General features: G+C 43.4%; 1 protein-coding gene across 3 annotated transcripts in view; it reads right to left on the reverse strand.

Moving 5' to 3' along the window:
- Positions 1–205: 205 nt before the first annotated feature.
- Positions 206–26,194, reverse strand: part of ube2o (ubiquitin-conjugating enzyme E2O) — a 34,183-nt gene continuing 8,194 nt past the window's right edge. Inside the window, exons 3-23 of one of the 3 annotated variants that reach the window (XR_015710757.1) lie at positions 21,731–21,790; positions 21,117–21,227; positions 19,635–19,732; positions 18,667–18,730; positions 17,263–17,406; positions 17,092–17,201; positions 16,882–17,032; positions 16,381–16,429; positions 14,018–14,180; positions 13,807–13,959; positions 11,856–12,010; positions 11,490–11,602; positions 10,491–10,619; positions 10,321–10,410; positions 9,976–10,228; positions 6,678–7,247; positions 5,063–5,199; positions 4,803–5,006; positions 3,588–3,645; positions 1,199–2,677; positions 206–1,079 (exon numbers count right to left, since the gene is read on the reverse strand). Coding sequence is in view for 2 of the 3 variants with exons in the window: in XM_087787206.1 (XP_087643332.1) it covers positions 1,965–2,677; positions 3,588–3,645; positions 4,803–5,006; positions 5,063–5,199; positions 6,678–7,247; positions 9,976–10,228; positions 10,321–10,410; positions 10,491–10,619; positions 11,490–11,602; positions 11,856–12,010; positions 13,807–13,959; positions 14,018–14,180; positions 16,381–16,429; positions 16,882–17,032; positions 17,092–17,201; positions 17,263–17,406; positions 18,667–18,730; positions 19,635–19,732; positions 21,117–21,227; positions 21,731–21,790 (3,525 nt within the window). In the remaining variant the exon portion in view is untranslated. Of the gene's footprint in view, positions 2,678–3,587; positions 3,646–4,802; positions 5,007–5,062; positions 5,200–6,677; positions 7,248–9,975; positions 10,229–10,320; positions 10,411–10,490; positions 10,620–11,489; positions 11,603–11,855; positions 12,011–13,806; positions 13,960–14,017; positions 14,181–16,380; positions 16,430–16,881; positions 17,033–17,091; positions 17,202–17,262; positions 17,407–18,666; positions 18,731–19,634; positions 19,733–21,116; positions 21,228–21,730; positions 21,791–26,194 lie in introns of all 3 variants that reach the window. The other 2 variants (XM_087787218.1, XM_087787206.1) reach the window with 2 other exon arrangements.

Below are 26,194 nucleotides of genomic sequence, written 5' to 3' on the forward strand. Positions count from 1 at the left end.
TTAATTGCAATACAAACACTAACAAACGCTGCAAAACATTTACGCCAATTGTTAAATAATACTTGTCAAATATAAACTATAAAATATTTAAAGTAAAAACTACAAGAAAACAAATATATACAGTGACCTTGAATATTGTGTAAAACTGAATAAATAACTTTAAAAACAAACGACGTAGATTTAATGTTAAAAACCACAAACAACCTTCAAGTCGATCCTTTTATTCAAGTGGATATAATTTAACTGTACAAAGCTCAGGCTACAAATCATAACTTTATTAGTTCCGTGTCGACGACAGGCCACTGTGATGATGACATCGTTCCGTCGCATGCGTCCAGAACCTGGTTCTGGTTCTGGATCCACATCTTTCTCCACAGACAAGAAGCAGGAGCGTCGCCACGAACGGCGGCGTGAGGAGGATGAAGGCGACACATGCTCGGAACCTTCATCCCGACAGAAGGCTTCAGAACCGCCGGCGCGGGTCGAGGTCCGAGGAAGACGAGGAACACGCGTGTGGAAAACACTTCAACGTTCAAGTAAAACCAGAAGGTTCTCGGATCAGAACCAAAGAGTGTCTCGTCCGTTTAAAAAAAGTAAACAAAGATGGTTCCGTTCGGACCGCGGGTCTCGCCGGAACCAGAACCGCCGGATGGACGAGCGAAGGTTGTGTTGTGTTGGAACCGTCGTCATGGAAACGGGTCACGTGATCGTCCAGTTAAGGCAACACGTCCAGAGACGAGTCTTCGGGTCAGAACCACGACTCTCGACTCACACGTGACTTTAGTCGTGAAGCTGTGTTGGCAGTTGACATTCAGTGTGTGTGTGTGTACATTTGTGTGTGTGTACATTTGTGTGTGTGTGTGTACATTTGTGTGTGTGTGTACAGGGGTGTGGGTTTGTGTACGTTTGTGTCTCTGTGTGTTTACATGAATGTACTTGTGTGTACACGTGTCTGCTATGTGTGCGTTTACATTTGTGTGTACATGCATGCATGTGTGCGTGTATATGTGTGTGTATAAATGGGTGTGTGTTTGTGTTCCTGCATGTCTCTGTGTGTGTACATGAATGTACTCGTGTGTCTGCTATGTGTGCGTTTACATTTGTGTGTACATGCCTACATGTGTGCGTGTATATGTGTGTGTATACATGGGTGTGTGTTTGTGTTCCTGCATGTCTCTGTGTGTGTACATGAATTTACTCGTGTGTCTGCTATGTGTGCATTTACATTTGTGTGTTCATTTTTGCCTCTGTGTGTACATGCATGTATGCGTATGTGTGTGTATAAATGGGTGTGTGTTTGTGTACATTTGTGTCTGTGTGTGTATGTGTATATGTGTGTGTATAAATGGGTGTGTGTTTGTGTTCATGCATGTCTGTGTGTGTACATGAATGTACTCGTGTGTTCCCGTGTCTGCTATGTGTGCGTTTACATTTGTGTGTGCGTTTACATTTGTGTGTACATTTGTGTCTCTGTGTGTACATGCATGTATGCGTATGTGTGTGTATACATGGGTGTGTGTTTGTGTACATTTGTGTCTGTGTGTGTGTATAAAGGGGCGCGAGTTTGTTTACATTTGTGTCCATGTGTGTGTACATGCATACATGTGTGCGTGTGTGTATATATGGGTGTGCGTTTGTGTTCCTGCGTGTGTGGGTTTGTGTACATTTGTGTCTATGTGTGTGTACATGAATGTATGCGTGTGTACGCGTGTACGCGTGTGTACACGTGTGTGTGTGTGTGTGCGTGTGTGTGTGCGTGCATATACATGGGTGTGTGTGTGTATTTGTGAGTCTATGCGTGTATGAGAAGTCGTAAACTGCTTTTCTGATGATGTCATCATCAGTGACGTCATCGAGGTCAGGGTTCATGGCACTGATGCGGATCCTGTGGTGGCTTCAAAATGGCGGCAGGAAGTGGGCGGAGTCCTGGGGCAGTGCATGAGTGAGGAACAGGAAGTGGCGGCTCACTCGGGGCGGTCGGGGATGGCGGCGGCGGCGAGCGCGGCGCGGTACTGCAGCAGGACGCCGCGCACGCTCTTCACGAAGCCCTTGGACAGCGGGAAGAGCGGGAAGCCGATGTCGGGGTACCCGCTCCCCTCGGGCAGGAAGCTGCGGTAGCTCTTCCGCCGCTTCTTGGGGCGCACCGCCTGCTGGCTCGCCGCCGCCGCCTCGGCCGACGAGTCCGGCGTGGCGCCGCCGGAGGCCCCGCCCACGGCGCCCGAGCGCGGCCCCTCAGAGTCCGAGGTCTGGAGGTCCTGCCCCCCCGTGGTGGACGGGCTCAGACCCGAGTCCTCCAGGTCCATCACGCCCGCCGCCGGCTTGCCGGGACTGCTGTGTGCGGCGGGCGCCGAGCCCAGGACCGGCGTCTCCTCGTCCAGCGTCTCCACGGAGACGGACCGGGCGCCGCGGGTCCGCAGGCGGTTCTTCTCGGACGCCTCGTGCAGCTCCAGCCAGACCTCCAGCCGGTGGACCAGACGCCAGCCGCTGGACAGGAAGTGCTCGTGGATCTCCTGCGTGAACACGTGCACCGGGTGGCGCAGCAGCGTGGTCATGGACTGGACCATCTTGATCAGCGCCATCTCGTTGTAGCAGCGGCTGTTCTCGTAGCCCTCCTGCAGGCCGCGGTCGCTGTCGAAGCCCGCCTCGTTGTAGTACGGCTCGTTGACCAGGATCAGACCTGAGCACATGACCGCGGCGGCCAATCAGAGGCCGAGGATCAACAGTTTGAAGACGTCAATCAAATAGAAAACGTTAAATCAGAAGTTTTTACAACAACGACTTTACATTGAATTTAAAAGATAACACATTTAAATAACACGTGTTTATTATTAAAATGAGAATTTCTACGTTTAATTTATTCATTTTGAAAAAATATTCACAAGAATGTTTGATATACAAATTATTGAAGAAATATAAACATTCAATTTGAGTTTAGATTATGTCAAGTTTCAACATTTAAAACGTTAAATTAAATCTTGCGATAAATAAGTTGAATTTCTATCGTTTCACGTTAATGGTTCCAACTCTGCCCCCTGCTGGTGTGAAACAGTTACTGCAGGTCAGTGAGATTTATTTAGATTAAAACATATTTATTTAACTTGATTTAGTTTAACTTTATTTATAATTCACTGTTTTATAAGCAAACGATGTAAAGTTTTATATTAATATTCATCACATTTGTTTATTTTGTTGTTTCTAGTCGTAAATTATTCAAATCACAAAACAATCCTGTGTTTAGTTTGTGTTTGAAAACATTTGTAGGAAATAAACAACAATTCTGTGTGTGTGTGTGTTTTAGTGTGTGTGTGTGTGTGTTTTAGTGTGTGTTTTAATGTGTGCGTGTGTGTGTTAATGTGTGCGTGTGTGTGTGTTTTAATGTGTGCGTGTGTGTGTGTTTTAGTGTGTGTTTTAATGTGTGCGTGTGTGTGCGTGTGTGTTTTAATGTGTGTGCGTGTGTGTTTTAATGCGTGTGTGTGTGTGTGTTTTAATGTGTGTGTGTGTGTGTTTTAATGTGTGTGTGTGTGTGTGTGTGTGTGTGTGTGTGTGTGTGTGTGTGTGTGTGTGTGTGTGTGTGTGTGTGTGTGTACCTTGTATAGAGATAAGAACTTGTAACAGGCTGGACTTGCTGGTCCATCTCTCAGTTCCCTGTAAACACATTTAAAATAATAATAACTATGAGGAAGTCACTGAAGTGAAAGAGAGAGTGAGTGAGTGAAAGAGTGAGTGAGTGAAAGAGTGAGTGAGTGAGTGAGTGAAAGAGTGAGTGAGTGAGTGAGTGAAAGAGTGAGTGAGTGAAAGAGTGAGTGAGTGAGTGAGTGAAAGAGTGAGTGAGTGAGTGAGTGAAAGAGTGAGTGAGTGAAAGAGTGAGTGAGTGAGTGAGTGAGTGAAAGAGTGAGTGAGTGAGTGAATGAAAGAGTGAGTGAGTGAAAGAGTGAGTGAGTGAGTGAAAGAGTGAGTGAGTGAGTGAGTGAGTGAGTGAGTGAAAGAGTGAGTGAGTGAGTGAATGAAAGAGTGAGTGAGTGAAAGAGTGAGTGAGTGAGTTAAAGAGTGAGTGAGTAAAAGAGTGAGTGAGTGAAAGAGTGAGTGAATGAAAGAGTGAGTGAATGAAAGAGTGAGTGAGTGAAAGAGTGAAAGAGTGAGTGAATGAAAGAGTGAGTGAATGAAAGAGTGAGTGTAAGAGTGAAAGATTGAGTGTAAGAGTGAAAGAGTGAGTGAATGAAAGAGTGAAAGAGTGAGTGAGTGTAAGAGTGAAAGAGTGAAAGAGTGAGTGAATGAAAGAGTGAGTGAATGAAAGAGTGAGTGTAAGAGTGAAAGAGTGAGTGAATGAAAGAGTGAGTGAATGAAAGAGTGAGTGTAAGAGTGAAAGATTGAGTGTAAGAGTGAAAGAGTGAGTGAATGAAAGAGTGAGTGTAAGAGTGAAAGAGTGAGTGAATGAAAGAGTGAGTGAATGAAAGAGTGAGTGAATGAAAGAGTGAGTGAATGAAAGAGTGAGTGTAAGAGTGAAAGAGTGAGTGTAAGAGTGAAAGAGTGAGTGAATGAAAGAGTGAGTGTAAGAGTGAAAGAGTGAGTGAATGAAAGAGTGAGTGAATGAAAGAGTGAGTGTAAGAGTGAAAGAGTGAGTGAATGAAAGAGTGAGTGAATGAAAGAGTGAGTGTAAGAGTGAAAGATTGAGTGTAAGAGTGAAAGAGTGAGTGAATGAAAGAGTGAGTGTAAGAGTGAAAGAGTGAGTGAATGAAAGAGTGAGTGAATGAAAGAGTGAGTGTAAGAGTGAAAGAGTGAGCAGGTGAACGAGTGACACTAACCTTTCCAATCCATGTTCCCAACAGTGAGACGCACACCTTCCCGTTGTCGTACAGGTTGGGGTTCAAGCGTCCGCTGCACTGCGACAGGTAGCGGAACAGCGGCGGCACCGCGGGGTAGATGTTGGGCAGCAGCACGTCGAACAGGAACAGACCGTCCTCGTAGGGGGTCCGGGTCGGACCTTTGATCAGCGCCGACAGCAGGTCCTGCAGCCACAGAGAGTTACGGCACTGAACGCACACCTGGGAGTCTAACCTCTGACCATGCGGTCCTCGAAGGTCTTGACCATGATGCCGTCCGGCAGCGACGTGGCCAGCAGAGCCATCTCCTTCCTCACGGTGCTGAAGAACTTCCTCGCCTCGGCCGGCTGGAAGTCCATCTTCTTGAAGGAGTGAGTGTCTGAGGAGGAAACAGTGACGTCACTTCCTGAAGGAGTGAGTGTCTGAGGAGGAAACAGTGACGTCACTTCCTGAAGGAGTGAGTGTCTGAGGAGGAAACAGTGACGTCACTTCCTGAAGGAGTGAGTGTCTGAGGAGGAAACAGTGATGTCACTTCCTGAAGGAGTGAGTGTCTGAGGAGGAAACAGTGATGTCACTTCCTGAAGGAGTGAGTGTCTGAGGAGGAAACAGTGACGTCACTTCCTGAAGGAGTGAGTGTCTGAGGAGGAAACAGTGATGTCACTTCCTGAAGGAGTGAGTGTCTGAGGAGGAAACAGTGACATCACTTCTTGAAGGAGTGAGTGTCTGAGGAGGAAACAGTGACGTCACTTCCTGAAGGAGTGAGTGTCTGAGGAGGAAACAGTGACGTCACTTCCTGAAGGAGTGAGTGTCTGAGGAGGAAACAGTGATGTCACTTCCTGAAGGAGTGAGTGTCTGAGGAGGAAACAGTGATGTCACTTCCTGAAGGAGTGAGTGTCTGAGGAGGAAACAGTGATGTCACTTCCTGAAGGAGTGAGTGTCTGAGGAGGAAACGGTGACATCACTTCCTGAAGGAGTGAGTGTCTGAGGAGGAAACAGTGACATCACTTCCTGAAGGAGTGAGTGTCTGAGGAGGAAACAGTGATGTCACTTCCTGAAGGAGTGAGTGTCTGAGGAGGAAACAGTGACATCACTTCCTGAAGGAGTGAGTGTCTGAGGAGGAAACAGTGACGTCACTTCCTGAAGGAGTGAGTGTCTGAGGAGGAAACAGTGACGTCACTTCCTGAAGGAGTGAGTGTCTGAGGAGGAAACAGTGACATCACTTCCTGAAGGAGTGAGTGTCTGAGGAGGAAACGGTGACATCACTTCCTGAAGGAGTGAGTGTCTGAGGAGGAAACAGTGACATCACTTCCTGAAGGAGTGAGTGTCTGAGGAGGAAACAGTGATGTCACTTCCTGAAGGAGTGAGTGTCTGAGAAAACCTCTCACTCACCTGGAGAAGACTCCAGTACAGAGAAAACCTCTCACTCACCTGGAGAAGACTCCAGTACAGAGAAAACCTCTCACTCACCTGGAGAAGACTCCAGTACAGAGAAAACCTCTCACTCACCTGGAGAAGACTCCAGTACAGAGAAAACCTCTCACTCACCTGGAGAAGACTCCAGTACAGAGAAAACCTCTCACTCACCTGGAGAAGACTCCAGTACAGAGAAAACCTCTCACTCACCTGGAGAAGACTCCAGTACAGAGAAAACCTCTCACTCACCTGGAGAAGACTCCAGTACAGAGAAAACCTCTCACTCACCTGGAGAAGACTCCAGTACAGAGAAAACCTCTCACTCACCTGGAGAAGACTCCAGTACAGAGAAAACCTCTCACTCACCTGGAGAAGACTCCAGTACAGAGAAAACCTCTCACTCACCTGGAGAAGACTCCAGTACAGAGAAAACCTCTCACTCACCTGGAGATGCCTCCAGCACAGAGAAAACCTCTCCTCTGGCGCTGGTGAAGGTGACTCCAGGCCTCCCTCCGCTCTGCTGACACAGCACAGGTGTGTCGCTGAGGACGTCACTGGTCCACTCTTGTCCGGCCGACGGCGTCCTCGCCTCCGGCTGATCCTCGCTCCCCTCCTGCGGCGTGACAGACGCATGAAGCTCCGAGGGCGGCGCCGGCGTCTCGGCACCCACCTCTGCGGCGGCGCCGCCGGCCTCCATCTTCTCCTCCTCCACGATGGCCACGTTGTCCAGCGTCTTCCTCAGGTTCTCCTGCAGCTTCTTGATGTCGTCCAGGAAGCGCTTCTCCTTGGTGGGCTTCTCGGCGGGCGCCGGCGTGAGGGCGGCGGGCGCCGCGCTGGAGGCGGGCTCGGGGCAGGTGGGCGAGGTGGGCAGACCTCCGTACCACAGCTGCTCCACCGTCATGTTCTTCAGGCTCTCCAGGATCTTCAGCGCCTCCTTCAGCTCCCGGAACGCTCGGGAGGAGCCGTCCCTGCTGAGGGTCTCGGCTCCGTTGATGTTCTCGCCCTGAGTGCTGGCTGTGGACAGAGTGTCGGGTTCAGTGACGGAACCGTTGCTCGAGGGCAGAGAACGTATGGAAGAGAACCTTTTCAATCAAGGGTTTCAGTTTCCAAAGTAAAATCTTTAAATCCATTATTGAAATGAAATCCATTTATCTGAGCTCTGTTGGTTTGTTTGGTGACTCGAATATAACATTTATATATTGAATTTAAAAGACTAAAAAATAAATATAAAATGTAGAAGAAAATGTATTTTCGAGTTATTTAAGTAGAAGATCAAGTACTTTTTTAATCAAATTATTTAAAAAAAAATATTTTTTTTAATTTAAAGTTTCAACATTTGAAATGTTAAATCCAACATTTAATTTCAGATCTTTTCAGCTTCAGATATTTGAGGAAAATGTTATTAACTTTCTCAGTAGTATTTGTTAAAGAAAGTATTACCTCAATATCGTAGCATTTATTAAAGAAAGTATTACCTCAGTATCGTAGTATTTATTAAAGAAAGTATTACCTCAATATCGTAGCATTTATTAAAGAAAGTATTACCTCAGTATCGTAGTATTTGTTAAAGAAAGTATTACCTCAGTATCGTAGTATTTGTTAAAGAAAGTATTACCTCAGTATCGTAGCATTTATTAAAGAAAGTATTACCTCAGTATCGTAGCATTTATTAAAGAAAGTATTACCTCAGTATCGTAGCATTTATTAAAGAAAGTATTACCTCAGTATCGTAGCTTTTTTTAAAGAAAGTATTACCTCAGTATCGTAGCATTTGTTAAAGAAAGTATTACCTCAGTATCGTAGCTTTTTTTAAAGAAAGTATTACCTCAGTATCGTAGCATTTGTTAAAGAAAGTATTACCTCAATATCGTAGCATTTATTAAAGAAAGTATTACCTCAGTATCGTAGCTTTTTTTAAAGAAAGTATTACCTCAGTATCGTAGCATTTGTTAAAGAAAGTATTACCTCAGTATCGTAGCATTTATTAAAGAAAGTATTACCTCAGTATCGTAGTATTTGTTAAAGAAAGTATTACCTCAGTATCGTAGTATTTGTTAAAGAAAGTATTACCTCAGTATCGTAGTATTTGTTAAAGAAAGTATTACCTCAGTATCGTAGCATTTATTAAAGAAAGTATTACCTCAGTATCGTAGTATTTGTTAAAGAAAGTATTACCTCAGTATCGTAGCATTTATTAAAGAAAGTATTACCTCAGTATCGTAGCTTTTTTTAAAGAAAGTATTACCTCAGTATCGTAGCATTTGTTAAAGAAAGTATTACCTCAGTATCGTAGCATTTATTAAAGAAAGTATTACCTCAGTATCGTAGCATTTATTAAAGAAAGTATTACCTCAGTATCGTAGCATTTATTAAAGAAAGTATTACCTCAGTATCGTAGCTTTTATTAAAGAAAGTATTACCTCAGTATCGTAGCATTTATTAAAGAAAGTATTACCTCAGTATCGTAGCATTTATTAAAGAAAGTATTAGCTCAGTATCATAGCATTTATTAAAGAAAGTATTAACCTCGGTATCGTAGCATTTATTAAAGAAAGTATTACCTCAGTATCGTAGCATTTATTAAAGAAAGTATTACCTCAGTATCGTAGTATTTGTTAAAGAAAGTATTACCTCAGTATCGTAGCATTTATTAAAGAAAGTATTACCTCAGTATCGTAGCATTTGTTAAAGAAAGTATTACCTCAGTATCGTAGCATTTATTAAAGAAAGTATTACCTCAGTATCGTAGCATTTGTTAAAGAAAGTATTGCCTCAGTATCGTAGTATTTGTTAAAGAAAGTATTACCTCAGTATCGTAGCATTTGTTAAAGAAAGTATTACCTCAGTATCGTAGCATTTATTAAAGAAAGTATTACCTCAGTATCGTAGCATTTATTAAAGAAAGTATTACCTCAGTATCATAGCATTTATTAAAGAAAGTATTACCTCAGTATCGTAGCATTTATTAAAGAAAGTATTACCTCAGTATCTTAGCATTTATTAAAGAAAGTATTACCTCAGTATCTTAGCATTTATTAAAGAAAGTATTACCTCAGTATCGTAGTATTTGTTAAAGAAAGTATTACCTCAGTATCGTAGTATTTGTTAAAGAAAGTATTACCTCAGTATCGTAGTATTTGTTAAAGAAAGTATTACCTCAGTATCGTAGCATTTATTAAAGAAAGTATTGCCTCAGTATCGTAGTATTTGTTAAAGAAAGTATTACCTCAGTATCGTAGCATTTGTTAAAGAAAGTATTACCTCAGTATCGTAGCATTTATTAAAGAAAGTATTACCTCAGTATCGTAGCATTTATTAAAGAAAGTATTACCTCAGTATCATAGCATTTATTAAAGAAAGTATTACCTCAGTATCGTAGCATTTATTAAAGAAAGTATTACCTCAGTATCTTAGCATTTATTAAAGAAAGTATTACCTCAGTATCTTAGCATTTATTAAAGAAAGTATTACCTCAGTATCGTAGTATTTGTTAAAGAAAGTATTACCTCAGTATCGTAGTATTTGTTAAAGAAAGTATTACCTCAGTATCGTAGCATTTATTAAAGAAAGTATTACCTCAGTATCGTAGTATTTGTTAAAGAAAGTATTACCTCAGTATCGTAGCATTTATTAAAGAAACTATTATTATTATTATTTAGTTTGACCGAGTTAGTTGCCATAGCAACGGTTTTCTTCTATTTTTCATCTTTTCATTCGTTTAAAGATCTGACGTCATCTTCACCTCCTTCTCCTCCGGACTGCGCCTCCTCCTGCGCTCTGCCGCCCTCCTCTGGCGGGATGATGAAGGCGCAGGCGTCGGTGGGCGTGGCCGTCTCGGCGGCGTTGACCAGCGCGTCGTCCTCGGTGTTGACGCCGTTGTCCGTCTCCCAGCTGTCGCTCTCGTCCTCCCACTCCTCCGTGGACAGACCACTGCTGGTGTCCTCCACCGAGTCGTACTCCGTCTCCTCCATCTCCGACTCCACGTTGTACAGGTGCTGCATGACGTCATCAGGGGGCGTGTCACAGCGTCAGGGGGCGTGTCACAGCGTCAGGGGGCGTGTCCTCGCACCTCTGAGGTGGTTCTTACCTGAGGGAGCACGATGGTCTTGGAGTTGTCGGCCCAGACCACCTCCACCTTACTGCTCACGTCCACCCGGCACACCTGACCCACGGAGGTCTGCAGGTTATGTAAATGAATAGATAATGTTGAAGAAATGATGAATAAATGATTGACTTCCTGTAAATAAAGAAACTCACGTCGTTCTCGCACTCGTTCTCTCCGCCCTCAGAGTTCCAGATCCGGATCACGATGTCGGTGGTTCTGAAGTGGAAGTCGGGATGATCCGCGATGTCGTAGACGCTCACGTCCTCCTCCAGACCCAGAACCTGCAGAGGAAAGACCAGCGTTCCTGCATGACCTCCGGATCACATGATCACATGACCTCCAGAACACATACATGATCACACGACCTCCAGATCACATGATCACATGACTTCCAGAACACATACATGATCACACGACCTCCAGATCACATGATCACATGACCTCCAGAACACATACATGATCACACGACCTCCAGATCACATGATCACATGACTTCCAGAACACATACATGATCACACGACCTCCAGAACACATGACCTCCAGATCACATGATCACATGACCTCCAGAACACATACATGATCACACGACCTCCAGAACACATGACCTCCAGATCACATGACTTCCAGAACACATACATGATCACACGACCTCCAGAACACATGACCTCCAGATCACATGATCACATGACCTCCAGAACACATACATGATCACACGACCTCCAGAACACATGACCTCCAGATCACATGATCACACGACCTCCAGAACACATGACCTCCAGATCACATGATCACACGACCTCCAGAACACATGACCTCCAGATCACATGATAACATGACCTCCAGATCACATGATCAAATGACCTCCGGATCACATGATCAAATGGCCTCTGGAACACATGACATGACCTCCAGATCACATGACCTCCAGATCACATGATAACATGACCTCCAGATCACATGATAACATGACCTCCAGATCACATGATAACATGACCTCCAGAACACATGCATGATCACATGACCTCCAGATCACACGACCTCCAGAACACATGATCACACGACCTCCAGATCACATGATCACATGACCTCTGGAGCACATGACATGACCTCCAGATCACATGACCTCCAGATGACACGACCTTCAGACTGACCTCCACGTCGTCGCCGGAGGAGTTGAGTTTGATCCACTTGACCACACACGTCCTGCCTCTGTGGTCGCCGGACTGGATCACGCCGTACACGCCTGGATCCTGCAGCTCTTGAGCTTCGGGACAAAAGAACCGTGAGTCAAAGGTCAGTGACTTGTGAGTCAAAGGTCAGTGACTCGTGAGTCAAAGGTCAGTGACTCGTGAGTCAAAGGTCAGTGAGTCAAAAGGTCAGTGAGTCAAAAGGTCAGTGAGTCAAAGGTCAGTGACTCGTGAGTCAAAGGTCAGTGACTCGTGAGTCAAAGGTCAGTGAGTCAAAGGTCAGTGACTCGTGAGTCAAAGATCAGTGAGTCGACTCTCTTGCTCGCTTACGCCGCTTGTCCACGACGAAGTATCCGGGGCAGAACTCGTGGTTGTCCAGGTGCTGGATGGGAATCAGGTCGTTGGATCGGATCCCCGTCTCCACGCGCCCGTCCTTCCACATGACGTCAGCCGTCGTCTTCGTGCACACGACCTCCACCGCGACCCTGCGACCAGAGAATCACGTTTCAAATTTTAAAAAAATGTTTACGGTTTAGCTACAATATCTGTCCCCCCCTACAATATCTTTCCCCCTACAATATCTGTCCCCCCCTACAATATCTTTCCCCCTACAATATCTGTCCCCCCTACAATATCTTTCCCCCTACAATATCTGTCCCCCCTACAATATCTGTCCCCCCTACAATATCTGTCCCCCTACAATATCTGTCCCCCCTACAATATCTGTCCCCCCTACAATATCTGTCCCCCCTACAATATCTTTCCCCCTACAATATCTGTCCCCCTACAATATCTGTCCCCCTACAATATCTGTCCCCCCCTACAATATCTGTCCCCCCTACAATATCTTTCCCCCTACAATATCTGTCCCCCCTACAATATCTGTCCCCCCTACAATATCTGTCCCCCTACAATATCTGTCCCCCCTACAATATCTGTCCCCCCTACAATATCTGTCCCCCCTACAATATCTGTCCCCCCTACAATATCTGTCCCCCTACAATATCTTTCCCCCTACAATATCTGTCCCCCTACAATATCTGTCCCCCCTACAATATCTGTCCCCCCTACAATATCTGTCCCCCTACAATATCTGTCCCCCCTACAATATCTGTCCCCCTACAATATCTGTCCCCCCTACAATATCTGTCCCCCTACAATATCTGTCCCCCCTACAATATCTGTCCCCCTACAATATCTTTCCCCCTACAATATCTTTCCCTCTACAATATCTGTCCCCCCTACAATATCTTTCCCCCCTACAATATCTTTCCCCCTACAATATCTGTCCCCCTACAATATCTGTCCCCCTACAATATCTGTCCCCCCTACAATATCTGTCCCCCCTACAATATATGTCCCCCCTACAATATCTGTCCCCCCTACAATATCTGTCCCCCCTACAATATCTGTCCCCCCTACAATATCTGTCCCCCCTACAATATCTGTCCCCCCTACAATATCTGTCCCCCTACAATATCTGTCCCCCTACAATATCTGTCCCCCCTACAATATCTGTCCCCCTACAATATCTGTCCCCCTACAATATCTTTCCCCCTACAATATCTGTCCCCCTACAATATCTGTCCCCCCTACAATATCTGTCCCCCCTACAATATCTGTCCCCCCTACAATATATGTCCCCCCTACAATATCTGTCCCCCCTACAATATCTGTCCCCCCTACAATATCTGTCCCCCCTACAATATCTGTCCCCCCTACAATATCTGTCCCCCCTACAATATCTGTCCCCCTACAATATCTGTCCCCCTACAATATCTGTCCCCCCTACAATATCTGTCCCCCTACAATATCTGTCCCCCCTACAATATCTGTCCCCCCTACAATATCGTGATGACATCACTCGCTGCATATGCGAACGTCTCTTAAAAATGTTTTATGTGTTAAAAAAACGTCAACAGAACGTTTACATGATACTTTTTACCTCATAAAACATTTATATTGACAAGAAGACGATCTTCGTCAACATAATTACTTTCTTTCATTTCCTGGTCTGACGATCATGTGACTTTGACACAAACAGGAAGTGTCTGCGCTACATGTGACGAAGCCACTGATTGGCTGAAACTGTTTTACTAATAATAATACACAACTGTACTATGAAATACAAAAATTCAAGTTCAGAAATAATTGATGACGATATTGTAGGGAGACAGATATTGTAGGGGGGACAGATATTGTAGGAGGGACAGATATTGTAGGGGGGACAGATATTGTAGGGGGGACAGATATTGTAGCCACACCTGCGCTCCGGACTCACCTGTCTCCAGGCTTGAACTCGCGTGAGAACTTGGTTCTCTTCTTCTTGTGCTTCCTCTTCAGGTTGCGTATGGACAGAGGGATGCTCTTCTTACGCTGGGCGGCGCTGCCGCTCGCCGACGAGGCCGTGGACGACGCCGAGGACGTCAGGGAGCTGAGGGCGAGAAGGTCGAGGTCAGACTTGAAACTTTGGACATTTTTCGTAACCGGACCTGGTGTCGTCCGTGTCCTCGGCCGCCTCGTCGTCGGCGTCCGGGTCCAGGTGTTCAAGATGGCCGCCGTCGTCCGAGAGGTTCTGCGGCGAGTCGTGAGGTCCGTTGGCGTTTGGATGCGACGGCTCGGCGTGATCCGGTCTGGACTCGGATCTGGACTCGCCTGAGACACATGGACACGCTTCAGAACATTCTTCCGTCGACGCCATTATTATTATTAATCCGAGGCTGACGGTGATTAATCGATTAATTAATCGACGATTAGTGATTAGTGTCAACATCAGTGTCAACAACAGTGTCAACAACAGTGTCAACATCAGTGTCAACAACAGTGTCAACAACAGTGTCAACAACAGTGTCAACATCAGTGTCAACATCAGTGTCAACATCAGTGTCAACATCAGTGTCAACATCAGCGTCAACATCAGCGTCAACATCAGTGTCAACATCAGTGTCAACAACAGTGTCAACATCAGTGTCAACATCAGCGTCAACATCAGCGTCAACATCAGCGTCAACAACAGCGTCAACAACAGCGTCAACAACAGCGTCAACAACAGCGTCAACAACAGCGTCAACAACAGTGTCAACATCAGTGTCAACATCAGCGTCAACATCAGCGTCAACATCAGCGTCAACATCAGCGTCAACATCAGCGTCAACATCAGCGTCAACAACAGCGTCAACAACAGCGTCAACAACAGCGTCAACAACAGCGTCAACATCAGCGTCAACAACAGCGTCAACATCAGCGTCAACATCAGCGTCAACAACAGCGTCAACAACAGCGTCAACAACAGTGTCAACAACAGTGTCAACAACAGTGTCAACAACAGTGTCAACATCAGTGTCAACATCAGTGTCAACATCAGTGTCAACATCAGTGTCAACATCAGCGTCAACATCAGTGTCAACATCAGCGTCAACATCAGCGTCAACATCAGCGTCAACAACAGCGTCAACAACAGCGTCAACAACAGCGTCAACAACAGCGTCAACAACAGCGTCAACAACAGTGTCAACATCAGTGTCAACATCAGCGTCAACATCAGCGTCAACATCAGCGTCAACATCAGCGTCAACATCAGCGTCAACAACAGCGTCAACAACAGCGTCAACAACAGCGTCAACAACAGCGTCAACATCAGCGTCAACAACAGCGTCAACATCAGCGTCAACATCAGCGTCAACAACAGCGTCAACAACAGCGTCAACAACAGTGTCAACAACAGTGTCAACAACAGTGTCAACAACAGTGTCAACATCAGTGTCAACATCAGTGTCAACATCAGTGTCAACATCAGTGTTAACATCAGTGTCAACATCAGTGTCAACAACAGTGTCAACAACAGTGTCAACAACAGTGTCAACATCAGTGTCAACAACAGTGTTAACATCAGTGTTAACATCAGTGTCAACATCAGTGTCAACATCAGTGTCAACAACAGTGTCAACAACAGTGTCAACATCAGTGTCAACATCAGTGTCAACAACAGTGTTAACATCAGTGTCAACAACAGTGTCAACATCAGTGTCAACAACAGTGTTAACATCAGTGTTAACATCAGTGTCAACATCAGTGTCAACATCAGTGTCAACAACAGTGTCAACAACAGTGTCAACAACAGTGTCAACAACAGTGTCAACAACAGTGTCAACATCAGTGTCAACATCAGTGTCAACAACAGTGTCAACATCAGTGTCAACAACAGTGTCAACATCAGTGTCAACAACAGTGTCAACATCAGCGTCAACATCAGCGTCAACAACAGCGTCAACAACAGTGTCAACAACAGTGTCAACAACAGCGTCAACAACAGTGTCAACATCAGTGTCAACAACAGCGTCAACAACAGTGTCAACAACAGTGTCAACAACAGTGTCAACATCAGCGTCAACAACAGCGTCAACAACAGCGTCAACAACAGTGTCAACAACAGTGTCAACATCAGTGTCAACAACAGTGTCAACAACAGTGTCAACATCAGTGTCAACAACAGTGTCAACATCAGTGTCAACAACAGTGTCAACATCAGTGTCAACATCAGCGTCAACAACAGTGTCAACAACAGTGTCAACAACAGTGTCAACAACAGCGTCAACAACAGTGTCAACATCAGCGTCAACAACAGCGTCAACAACAGTGTCAACAACAGTGTCAACAACAGTGTCAACATCAGCGTCAACAACAGTGTCAACAACAGTGTCAACAACAGTGTCAACAACAGTGTCAACAACAGCGTCAACAACAGTGTCAACATCAGCGTCAACAACAGCGTCAACAACAGTGTCAACAACAGTGTCAACATCAGCGTCAACAACAGTGTCAACAACAGTGTCAACAACAGTGTCAACAACAGTACCTTGTGTCTCCGTCTTCTTCACTGGATCCTTCTTGAGGATCCTCTTCAACTGCAGATGAAACACACTTTAGATCCACTAGTAATGTCTGGAGATTCTTACACCAACATTTATATTGAATTAAAAATACTATGAATTAAAGAATATTGAGTTTATAACATTTATTTTGTAATTATTGTAAAAATCAAACTCTTAATGTTTAAATCATTTTGAAAATATTCTATATTGAAATTTTTGAAATATATTTACAAATATTTCAGAAAAAGAAACAAGATTTCAATAAAAAAAAAGATAACATTATAAATTAATACTCAATCATCTGACACACACACACACACACACACACACACACACACACACACACACACACACACACACACACACACACACACACACACACACACACACACACACACACACACACACACACACACACACACACACACACACACACCAACTACGGTGTGAGAAACACTCAAAAGAGTTAAAAACCGAAGACCTACCTTCCGGGTCATGGGGTCCTCGCTCAGGGCCGGACCTCCTTCTGATCCGTCGCAGGTGATCCGAGCCGCGTCGCTGGTCCCGGACACGACGTAAAGAGCTCGTTCTCCGAGCTGCAGCTGCGTGTGGTCGTAGAAGCCCAGGCGCCGAACCCTGACCAATCACATGATGGCATTAATCAGCGTCCGGTCATCTGCGGTCCAGTCACGCACCTGCACAGGTGCTCCTGAGCGATGGTGGACGCCGGAGGGAAGACGCTGTCCGAGCCTTTGGGAGAATAACTCTTGGTGATCCACGTGACCTTCAGCTCCACGACCTTCACCTGAGGCACAAGAGGTCGTCAGTCGAAGGTCATGGCGGCAGCGGTCAGTGGTCAGTGGTACCTCTTCCACCACCACCCGGAACTTGCACTTCCTGCACAGCACGGGCTTGACGCCCGACAGCCACTGCACGTTGGAGAAGACCTTGGCGGGTCCGATCAGAACCTGACCCGGATAGAACCCGTACGCCTCGTCGAAGAACAGACCCTGAGCACACGCGTGTGTTAAACATGTTGTCGTGACTCAGGCACGTCATATTTGAAACTTGAATCAACTCTTTCTTCACTTGACTCAACTCTTCCTTCACTTGACTCAACTCTTCCTTCACTTGACTCAACTCTTCCTTCACTTGACTCAACTCTTCCTTCACTTGACTCAACTCTTCCTTCACTTGACTCAACTCTTCCTTCACTTGACTCAACTCTTCCTTCACTTGACTCAACTCTTCCTTCACTTGACTCAACTCTTCCTTCACTTGACTCAACTCTTCCTTCACTTGACTCAACTCTTTCTTCACTTGACTCAACTCTTTCTTCACTTGACTCAACTCTTTCTTCACTTGACTCAACTCTTTCTTCACTTGACTCAACTCTTTCTTCACTTGACTCAACTCTTTCTTCACTTGACTCAACTCTTTCTTCACTTGACTCAACTCTTTCTTCACTTGACTCAACTCTTCCTTCACTTGACTCAACTCTTCCTTCACTTGACTCAACTCTTCCTTCACTTGACTCAACTCTTCCTTCACTTGACTCAACTCTTCCTTCACTTGACTCAACTCTTCCTTCACTTGACTCAACTCTTCCTTCACTTGACTCAACTCTTCCTTCACTTGACTCAACTCTTCCTTCACTTGACTCAACTCTTCCTTCACTTCAATCAACTCTTCCTTCACTTCAATCAACTCTTCCTTCACTTCAATCAACTCTTCCTTCACTTCAATCAACTCTTCCTTCACTTGACTCAACTCTTCCTTCACTTGACTCAACTCTTCCTTCACTTGACTCAAAACTTCCTTCACTTGACTCAACTCTTCCTTCACTTGAATCAACTCTTCCTTCACTTGACTCAACTCTTCCTTCACTTCAATCAACTCTTCCTTCACTTCAATCAACTCTTCCTTCAATTGACTCAACTCTTCCTTCACTTGACTCAACTCTTCCTTCACTTCAATCAACTCTTCCTTCACTTCAATCAACTCTTCCTTCACTTCAATCAACTCTTCCTTCACTTCAATCAACTCTTCCTTCACTTCAATCAACTCTTCCTTCAATTGACTCAACTCTTCCTTCACTTGACTCAACTCTTCCTTCACTTCAATCAACTCTTCCTTCACTTCAATCAACTCTTCCTTCACTTCAATCAACTCTTCCTTCACTTCAATCAACTCTTCCTTCACTTCAATCAACTCTTCCTTCACTTCAATCAACTCTTTCTCAACCTAACAAGAGTAAAAGTTCTACTCACAGAGTCGCTGACATGTGGACACACATCGTAGAGTTTGGCTCCGTCTTCTACACTCATGGAGCACCTGGAGGGACACGAGCGAACAACTTGCAGGATTACACATATACACATACAATATAAATATATACATACAAACACACACACAAACACATATACACATACACTATAAATATATACATACAAACACACACACAAACACATATACACATACACTATAAATATATACATACAAACACACACACAAACACATATACACATACACTATAAATATATACATACAAACACACACACAAACACATAGACACATACACTATAAATATATACATACAAACACAAACACATAGACACATACACTATAAATATATACATACAAACACACACAAACACATATACACATACACTATAAATATATACATACAAACACACACACAAACACATAGACACATACACTATAAATATATACATACAAACACACACACAAACACATATACACATACACTATAAATATATACATACAAACACACACACAAACACATATACACATACACTATAAATATATACATACAAACACACACACAAACACATAGACACATACACTATAAATATATACATACAAATACACACACACAGACACATAGACACATACACTATAAATATATACATACAAATACACACACAAACACAGACACATACACTATAAATATATACATACAAATACACACACACAAACAATATAAATATATACACACACACTATAAACATATACATACAAACACACACACACACACACACACAAACAATATAAATATATACATACAAACACACACACATAGACACGTACACTATAAATATATACATACAAACATACAAACACACACACAGACACGTACACTATAAATATATACACACACACTATAAATATATACAAACACTCACTCACTCACTCACTGACTCACTCACTCACTCACCTGGCTCCATTGGACAGCTTGAGGATGATTCGATTGGTCAGGTCGTAAACCTTTCCTAACCAGAAGTCGTAGGCGATATAATCTCCATACATGAACGACTGCAGACAAACAAACATTAAACATCAGTCCAGATGTTCCAGATGTGAAGTGACCAAGATGTTCCAGATGTTCAGTGACCAAACATTAAACATCAGTCCAGATGTTCCAGATGTGAAGTGACCAAGATGTTCCAGATGTGAAGTGACCAAACATTAAACATCAGTCCAGATGTTCAGTCACCAAACATTAAACATCAGTCCAGATGTTCAGTGACCAAACATTAAACATCAGTCCAGATGTTCCAGATGTTCCAGATGTGAAGTGACCAAGATGTTCAGGTGTTCAGTGGCCAAACATTAAACATCAGTCCAGATGTTCAGTGGCCAAACATTAAACATCAGTCCAGATGTTCAGTGACCAAACATTAAACATCAGTCCAGATGTTCAGTGACCAAACATTAAACATCAGTCCAGATGTTCAGTGACCAAACATTAAACATCAGTCCAGATGTTCAGTGACCAAACATTAAACATCAGTCCAGATGTTCAGTGACCAAACATTAAACATCAGTCCAGATGTTCAGTGACCAAACATTAAACATCAGTCCAGATGTTCAGTGACCAAACATTAAACATCAGTCCAGATGTTCAGTCACCAAACATTAAACATCAGTCCAGATGTTCAGTCACCAAACATTAAACATCAGTCCAGATGTTCAGTGACCAAACATTAAACATCAGTCCAGATGTTCAGTGACCAAACATTAAACATCAGTCCAGATGTTCAGTGACCAAACATTAAACATCAGTCCAGATGTTCAGAGACCAAACATTAAACATCAGTCCAGATGTTCAGTGACCAAACATTAAACATCAGTCCAGATGTTCAGTGACCAAACATTAAACATCAGTCCAGATGTTCAGTGACCAAACATTAAACATCAGTCCAGATGTTCAGAGACCAAACATTAAACATCAGTCCAGATGTTCAGTGACCAAACATTAAACATCAGTCCAGATGTTCAGTGACCAAACATTAAATATCAGTCCAGATGTTCAGTGACCAAACATTAAATATCAGTCCAGATGTTCAGTGACCAAACATTAAACATCAGTCCAGATGTTCAGTGACCAAACATTAAACATCAGTCCAGATGTTCAGTGACCAAACATTAAACATCAGTCCAGATGTTCAGTGACCAAACATTAAACATCAGTCCAGATGTTCAGTGACCAAACATTAAACATCAGTCCAGATGTTCAGTGACCAAACATTAAATATCAGTCCAGATGTTCAGTGACCAAACATTAAACATCAGTCCAGATGTTCAGTGACCAAACATTAAACATCAGTCCAGATGTTCAGTGACCAAACATTAAATATCAGTGCAGATGTTCCAGATGCTAAGTGATCAAATGTGAAGTGACCAACATTCTTCTCACCCAGATGTGCTGCAGCTCTTTACTGTTGACAGGAAACAACACACAGTTGCTTCCCACGATCTTCAGCGCACACTTGATGTCGATGTTGGTCACGATGCCGCACTGGTGGTCCTGCAACACAACCGTGCGTCAGACTCCACAACTACACAATAACAATGATAATAACAGTAATAACAATGATAATAACAGTAATAACAACAATAATAATAACAGTAATAACAACAATAATAATAACAGTAATAATAACAGTAATAACAGTAATAACAACAATAATAATAACAGTAATAATAACAATGATAATAACAGTAATAACAACAATGATAATAACAGTAATAACAACAATAATAATAACAGTAATAACAATAATAATAACAGTAATACCAACAATGATAATAACAGTAATAACAACAATAATAATAACAGTAATAATAACAATGATAATAACAGTAATAATAACAAAAATAACACAATAATGATAACAGTAATAATAACAATAATAAAAACAGTAATAACAGTGATATAACAACAATGATAATAAAAAAGAATAAAAAAAAGAATAAAAAACCATAATAAAAATAAAAACAATAACAACAATATAAAAAGGTTTGACTCACGTGAGAATTGTTTTTCCTCACGATGTCCCTCAAGACGATCGATCGATCCTCCAGCTTCAGCTGCAAACACACAAGAGAAGTCATGAAAACACACAAGATAAGTCATGAAAACACACAAGAGAAGTCATGAAAACACACAAGAGAAGTCATGAAAACACACAAAAGAAGTCATGAAAACACACAAGAGAAGTCATGAAAACACACAAGAGAAGTCATGAAAACACACAAGAGAAGTCATGAAAACACACAAGAGAAGTCATGAAAACACACAAGAGAAGTCATGAAAACACACAAAAGAAGTCATGAAAACACACAAAAGAAGTCATGAAAACACACAAGAGAAGTCATGAAAACACACAAGAGAAGTCATGAAAACACACAAGAGAAGTCATGAAAACACACAAGAGAAGTCATGAAAACACACAAGAGAAGTCATGAAAACACACAAAAGAAGTCATGAAAACACACAAAAGAAGTCATGAAAACACACAAGAGAAGTCATGAAAACACACAAGAGAAGTCATGAAAACACACAAGAGAAGTCATGAAAACACACAAGAGAAGTCATGAAAACACACAAGAGAAGTCATGAAAACACACAAAAGAAGTCATGAAAACACACAAAAGAAGTCATGAAAACACACAAAAGAAGTCATGAAAACACACACACATGAAAACATATTAAGGTATTCAATGATATTAAGCTCCGCCCTTTCTGGAGATGAAATCTCGTTGGTCATAACCACACCCACTCTGCTGTGATTGGTCAAGCATGGAGGTTTGTCATCATTGGTCTCCCCCTCCAAGGGACTCGTTGTATAAACAAATGTGTCACTGAACTCAAGGCTTTTTCAAAATATCAGCCAATCATGAAGCGTCGTCAGAGCAGGAAGTGACAGAAGTTCTTCCTGATACTGGAGAATATGTTCCATGTGTCGTGTCACGTGTCATGTGACGTGTCATGTGACGCGTCATGTGACGCGTCATGTGACGCGTCATGTGACACGTGACACAATTAATGACTCAAAGGTTTTTCTAGTCTTGAAACAAACAATATTTTAAGTCTCTGAACCTTCAGTCACTCAAGTGTTCAGTGGAGAACAAACCAGGAGCTTCTTCCACAAATAGATGAGAGGAATAAAAGAGGAGGAGCAGGAATAAAAGAGGAGGAGCAGGAATAAAAGAGGAGGAGAAGGAATAAAAGAGGAGGAGCAGGAATAAAAGAGGAGGAGCAGGAATAAAAGAGGAGGAGAAGGAATAAAAGGAGGATGAGAAGGAATAAAAGAGGAGGAGCAGGAATAAAAGAGGAGGAGCAGGAATAAAAGAGGAGGAGAAGGAATAAAAGAGGAGGAGCAGGAATAAAAGAGGAGGAGCAGGAATAAAAGAGGAGTAGCAGGAATAAAAGAGGAGGAGCAGGAATAAAAGAGGAGGAGCAGGAATAAAAGAGGAGGAGCAGGAATAAAAGGAGGATGAGAAGAAGCAACACACGACTAGGTCTGTCAACTCCTCCCTCTACCCTTCTTCTTCTCCTCCTCTTCTTCTTCACCTACTCTTCTCCCCCCCCCATTATCCTCTTCTTCACATCCTCCTCCTCCTCCTCTCACTCCTCCTCTCCTTCACTCCAGTGTTCCAGTCGACCACAGAAGAACGTTGACGTCATTATTTGATGCTGACTAGACGTTTGTCTCCGGATCTTATTTCACTGCATCTCTGTTCACTCGCTGTATGCACACATATATGTGTGCATATATATATATATATATATATATATATGCACACATATATGTGTGTATATATATATATATATATATATATATATATATATATATATATACATACATATGTATATATATATATATATATATATATACATACATATATATACATATATTATTCTCAGGCTCAGATCATACATGTTTTGATGTTTATGTTTATTCTCAGGCTCAGATCATAAATGTTCTGATGTTTATGTTTATTCTCAGGCTCAGATCATAAATGTTCTGATGTTTATGTTTATTCTCAGGCTCAGATCATAAATGTTCTGATGTTTATGTTTATTCTCAGGCTCAGATCATAAATGTTCTGATGTTTATGTTTATTCTCAGGCTCAGATCATACATGTTTTGATGTTTATGTTTATTCTCAGGCTCAGATCATGAATGTTCTGATGTTTATGTTTATTCTCAGGCTCAGATCATAAATGTTCTGATGTTTATGTTTATTCTCAGGCTCAGATCCTAAATGTTCTTCTGGAGACGACAGTAACTTGAGTGACGAGATGATTGACAGCTACATTAGTGGATGACAGGACGTTCAGGCTCAAACAGGAAGTCACATGTTCTTGTGCTGCTGATATTATTTAAAGTACTTTGTGTGTATATTATCGTCGTCAAATATCAAAGTATTGAAGCTCAAACATGAATAAAGAAGATGCTCTGGATACTATACACGATGTTTTTCAAAGCAGATTTTTCCTCTTTCAGCTCAGAGGCGAACAATAGTGTGAAGAACACAATGTTCCAGATCATCGGAGGTCCGTCGACACAAACAAACAGAACGTTCGTCAAAACATGGTTGAAAAAACACACGTGTGAGCGAAGAAGATTCAACACTTGATTAAACATCCAAAGACGCGTCAAATGATCCAAGAAACAAGAACTAAACAAATATACGACATTTAACTCGCGATACGATGTATTCGACTCGCGATACGATGTATTCGACTCGCGATACGATGTATTCGACTCGCGATGCGATGTATTCGACTCGCGATGCGATGTATTCGACTCGCGATGCGATGTATTCGACTCGCGATGCGATGTATTCGACTCGCGATGCGATGTATTCGACTCGCGATGCGATGTATTCGACTCGCGATGCGATGTATTCGACTCGCGATGCGATGTATTCGACTCGCGATGCGATGTATTCGACTCGCGATGCGATGTATTCGACTCACGATGCGATGTATTCGACTCGCGATGCGATGTATTCGACTCGCGATGCGATGTATTCGACTCGCGATGCGATGTATTCGACTCGCGATGCGATGTATTCGACTCGCGATGCGATGTATTCGACTCACGATGCGATGTATTCGACTCGCGATGCGATGTATTCGACTCGCGATGCGATGTATTCGACTCGCGATGCGATGTATTCGACTCACGATGCGATGTATTCGACTCACGATGCGATGTATTCGACTCGCGATGCGATGTATTCGACTCGCGATGCGATGTATTCGACTCACGATGCGATGTATTCGACTCACGATGCGATGTATTCGACTCACGATGCGATGTATTCGACTCACGATGCGATGTATTCGACTCGCGATGCGATGTATTCGACTCGCGATGCGATGTATTCGACTCACGATGCGATGTATTCGACTCACGATGCGATGTATTCGACTCGCGATGCGATGTATTCGACTCACGATGCGATGTATTCGACTCGCGATGCGATGTATTCGACTCACGATGCGATGTATTCGACTCACGATGCGATGTATTCGACTCGCGATGCGATGTATTCGACTCGCGATGCGATGTATTCGACTCGCGATGCGATGTATTCGACTCGCGATGCGATGTATTCGACTCACGATGCGATGTATTCGACTCGCGATGCGATGTATTCGACTCGCGATGCGATGTATTCGACTCACGATGCGATGTATTCGACTCACGATGCGATGTATTCGACTCGCGATGCGATGTATTCGACTCGCGATGCGATGTATTCGACTCACGATGCGATGTATTCGACTCGCGATGCGATGTATTCGACTCGCGATGCGATGTATTCGACTCGCGATGCGATGTATTCGACTCGCGATGCGATGTATTCGACTCACGATGCGATGTATTCGACTCACGATGCGATGTATTCGACTCACGATGCGATGTATTCGACTCGCGATGCGATGTATTCGACTCGCGATGCGATGTATTCGACTCGCGATGCGATGTATTCGACTCGCGATGCGATGTATTCGACTCGCGATGCGATGTATTCGACTCGCGATGCGATGTATTCGACTCACGATGCGATGTATTCGACTCACGATGCGATGTATTCGACTCACGATGCGATGTATTCGACTCACGATGCGATGTATTCGACTCGCGATACGATGTATTCGACTCGCGATGCGATGTATTCGACTCGCGATGCGATGTATTCGACTCGCGATGCGATGTATTCGACTCGCGATGCGATGTATTCGACTCGCGATGCGATGTATTCGACTCGCGATGCGATGTATTCGACTCGCGATGCGATGTATTCGACTCGCGATGCGATGTATTCGACTCGCGATGCGATGTATTCGACTCGCGATGCGATGTATTCGACTCACGATGCGATGTATTCGACTCGCGATGCGATGTATTCGACTCGCGATGCGATGTATTCGACTCGCGATGCGATGTATTCGACTCGCGATGCGATGTATTC

Source organism: Callionymus lyra, chromosome 1 (assembly GCF_982586985.1).
Source record: "Callionymus lyra chromosome 1, fCalLyr1.hap1.1, whole genome shotgun sequence".
NCBI classification, from domain to species: domain Eukaryota; kingdom Metazoa; phylum Chordata; class Actinopteri; order Syngnathiformes; family Callionymidae; genus Callionymus; species Callionymus lyra.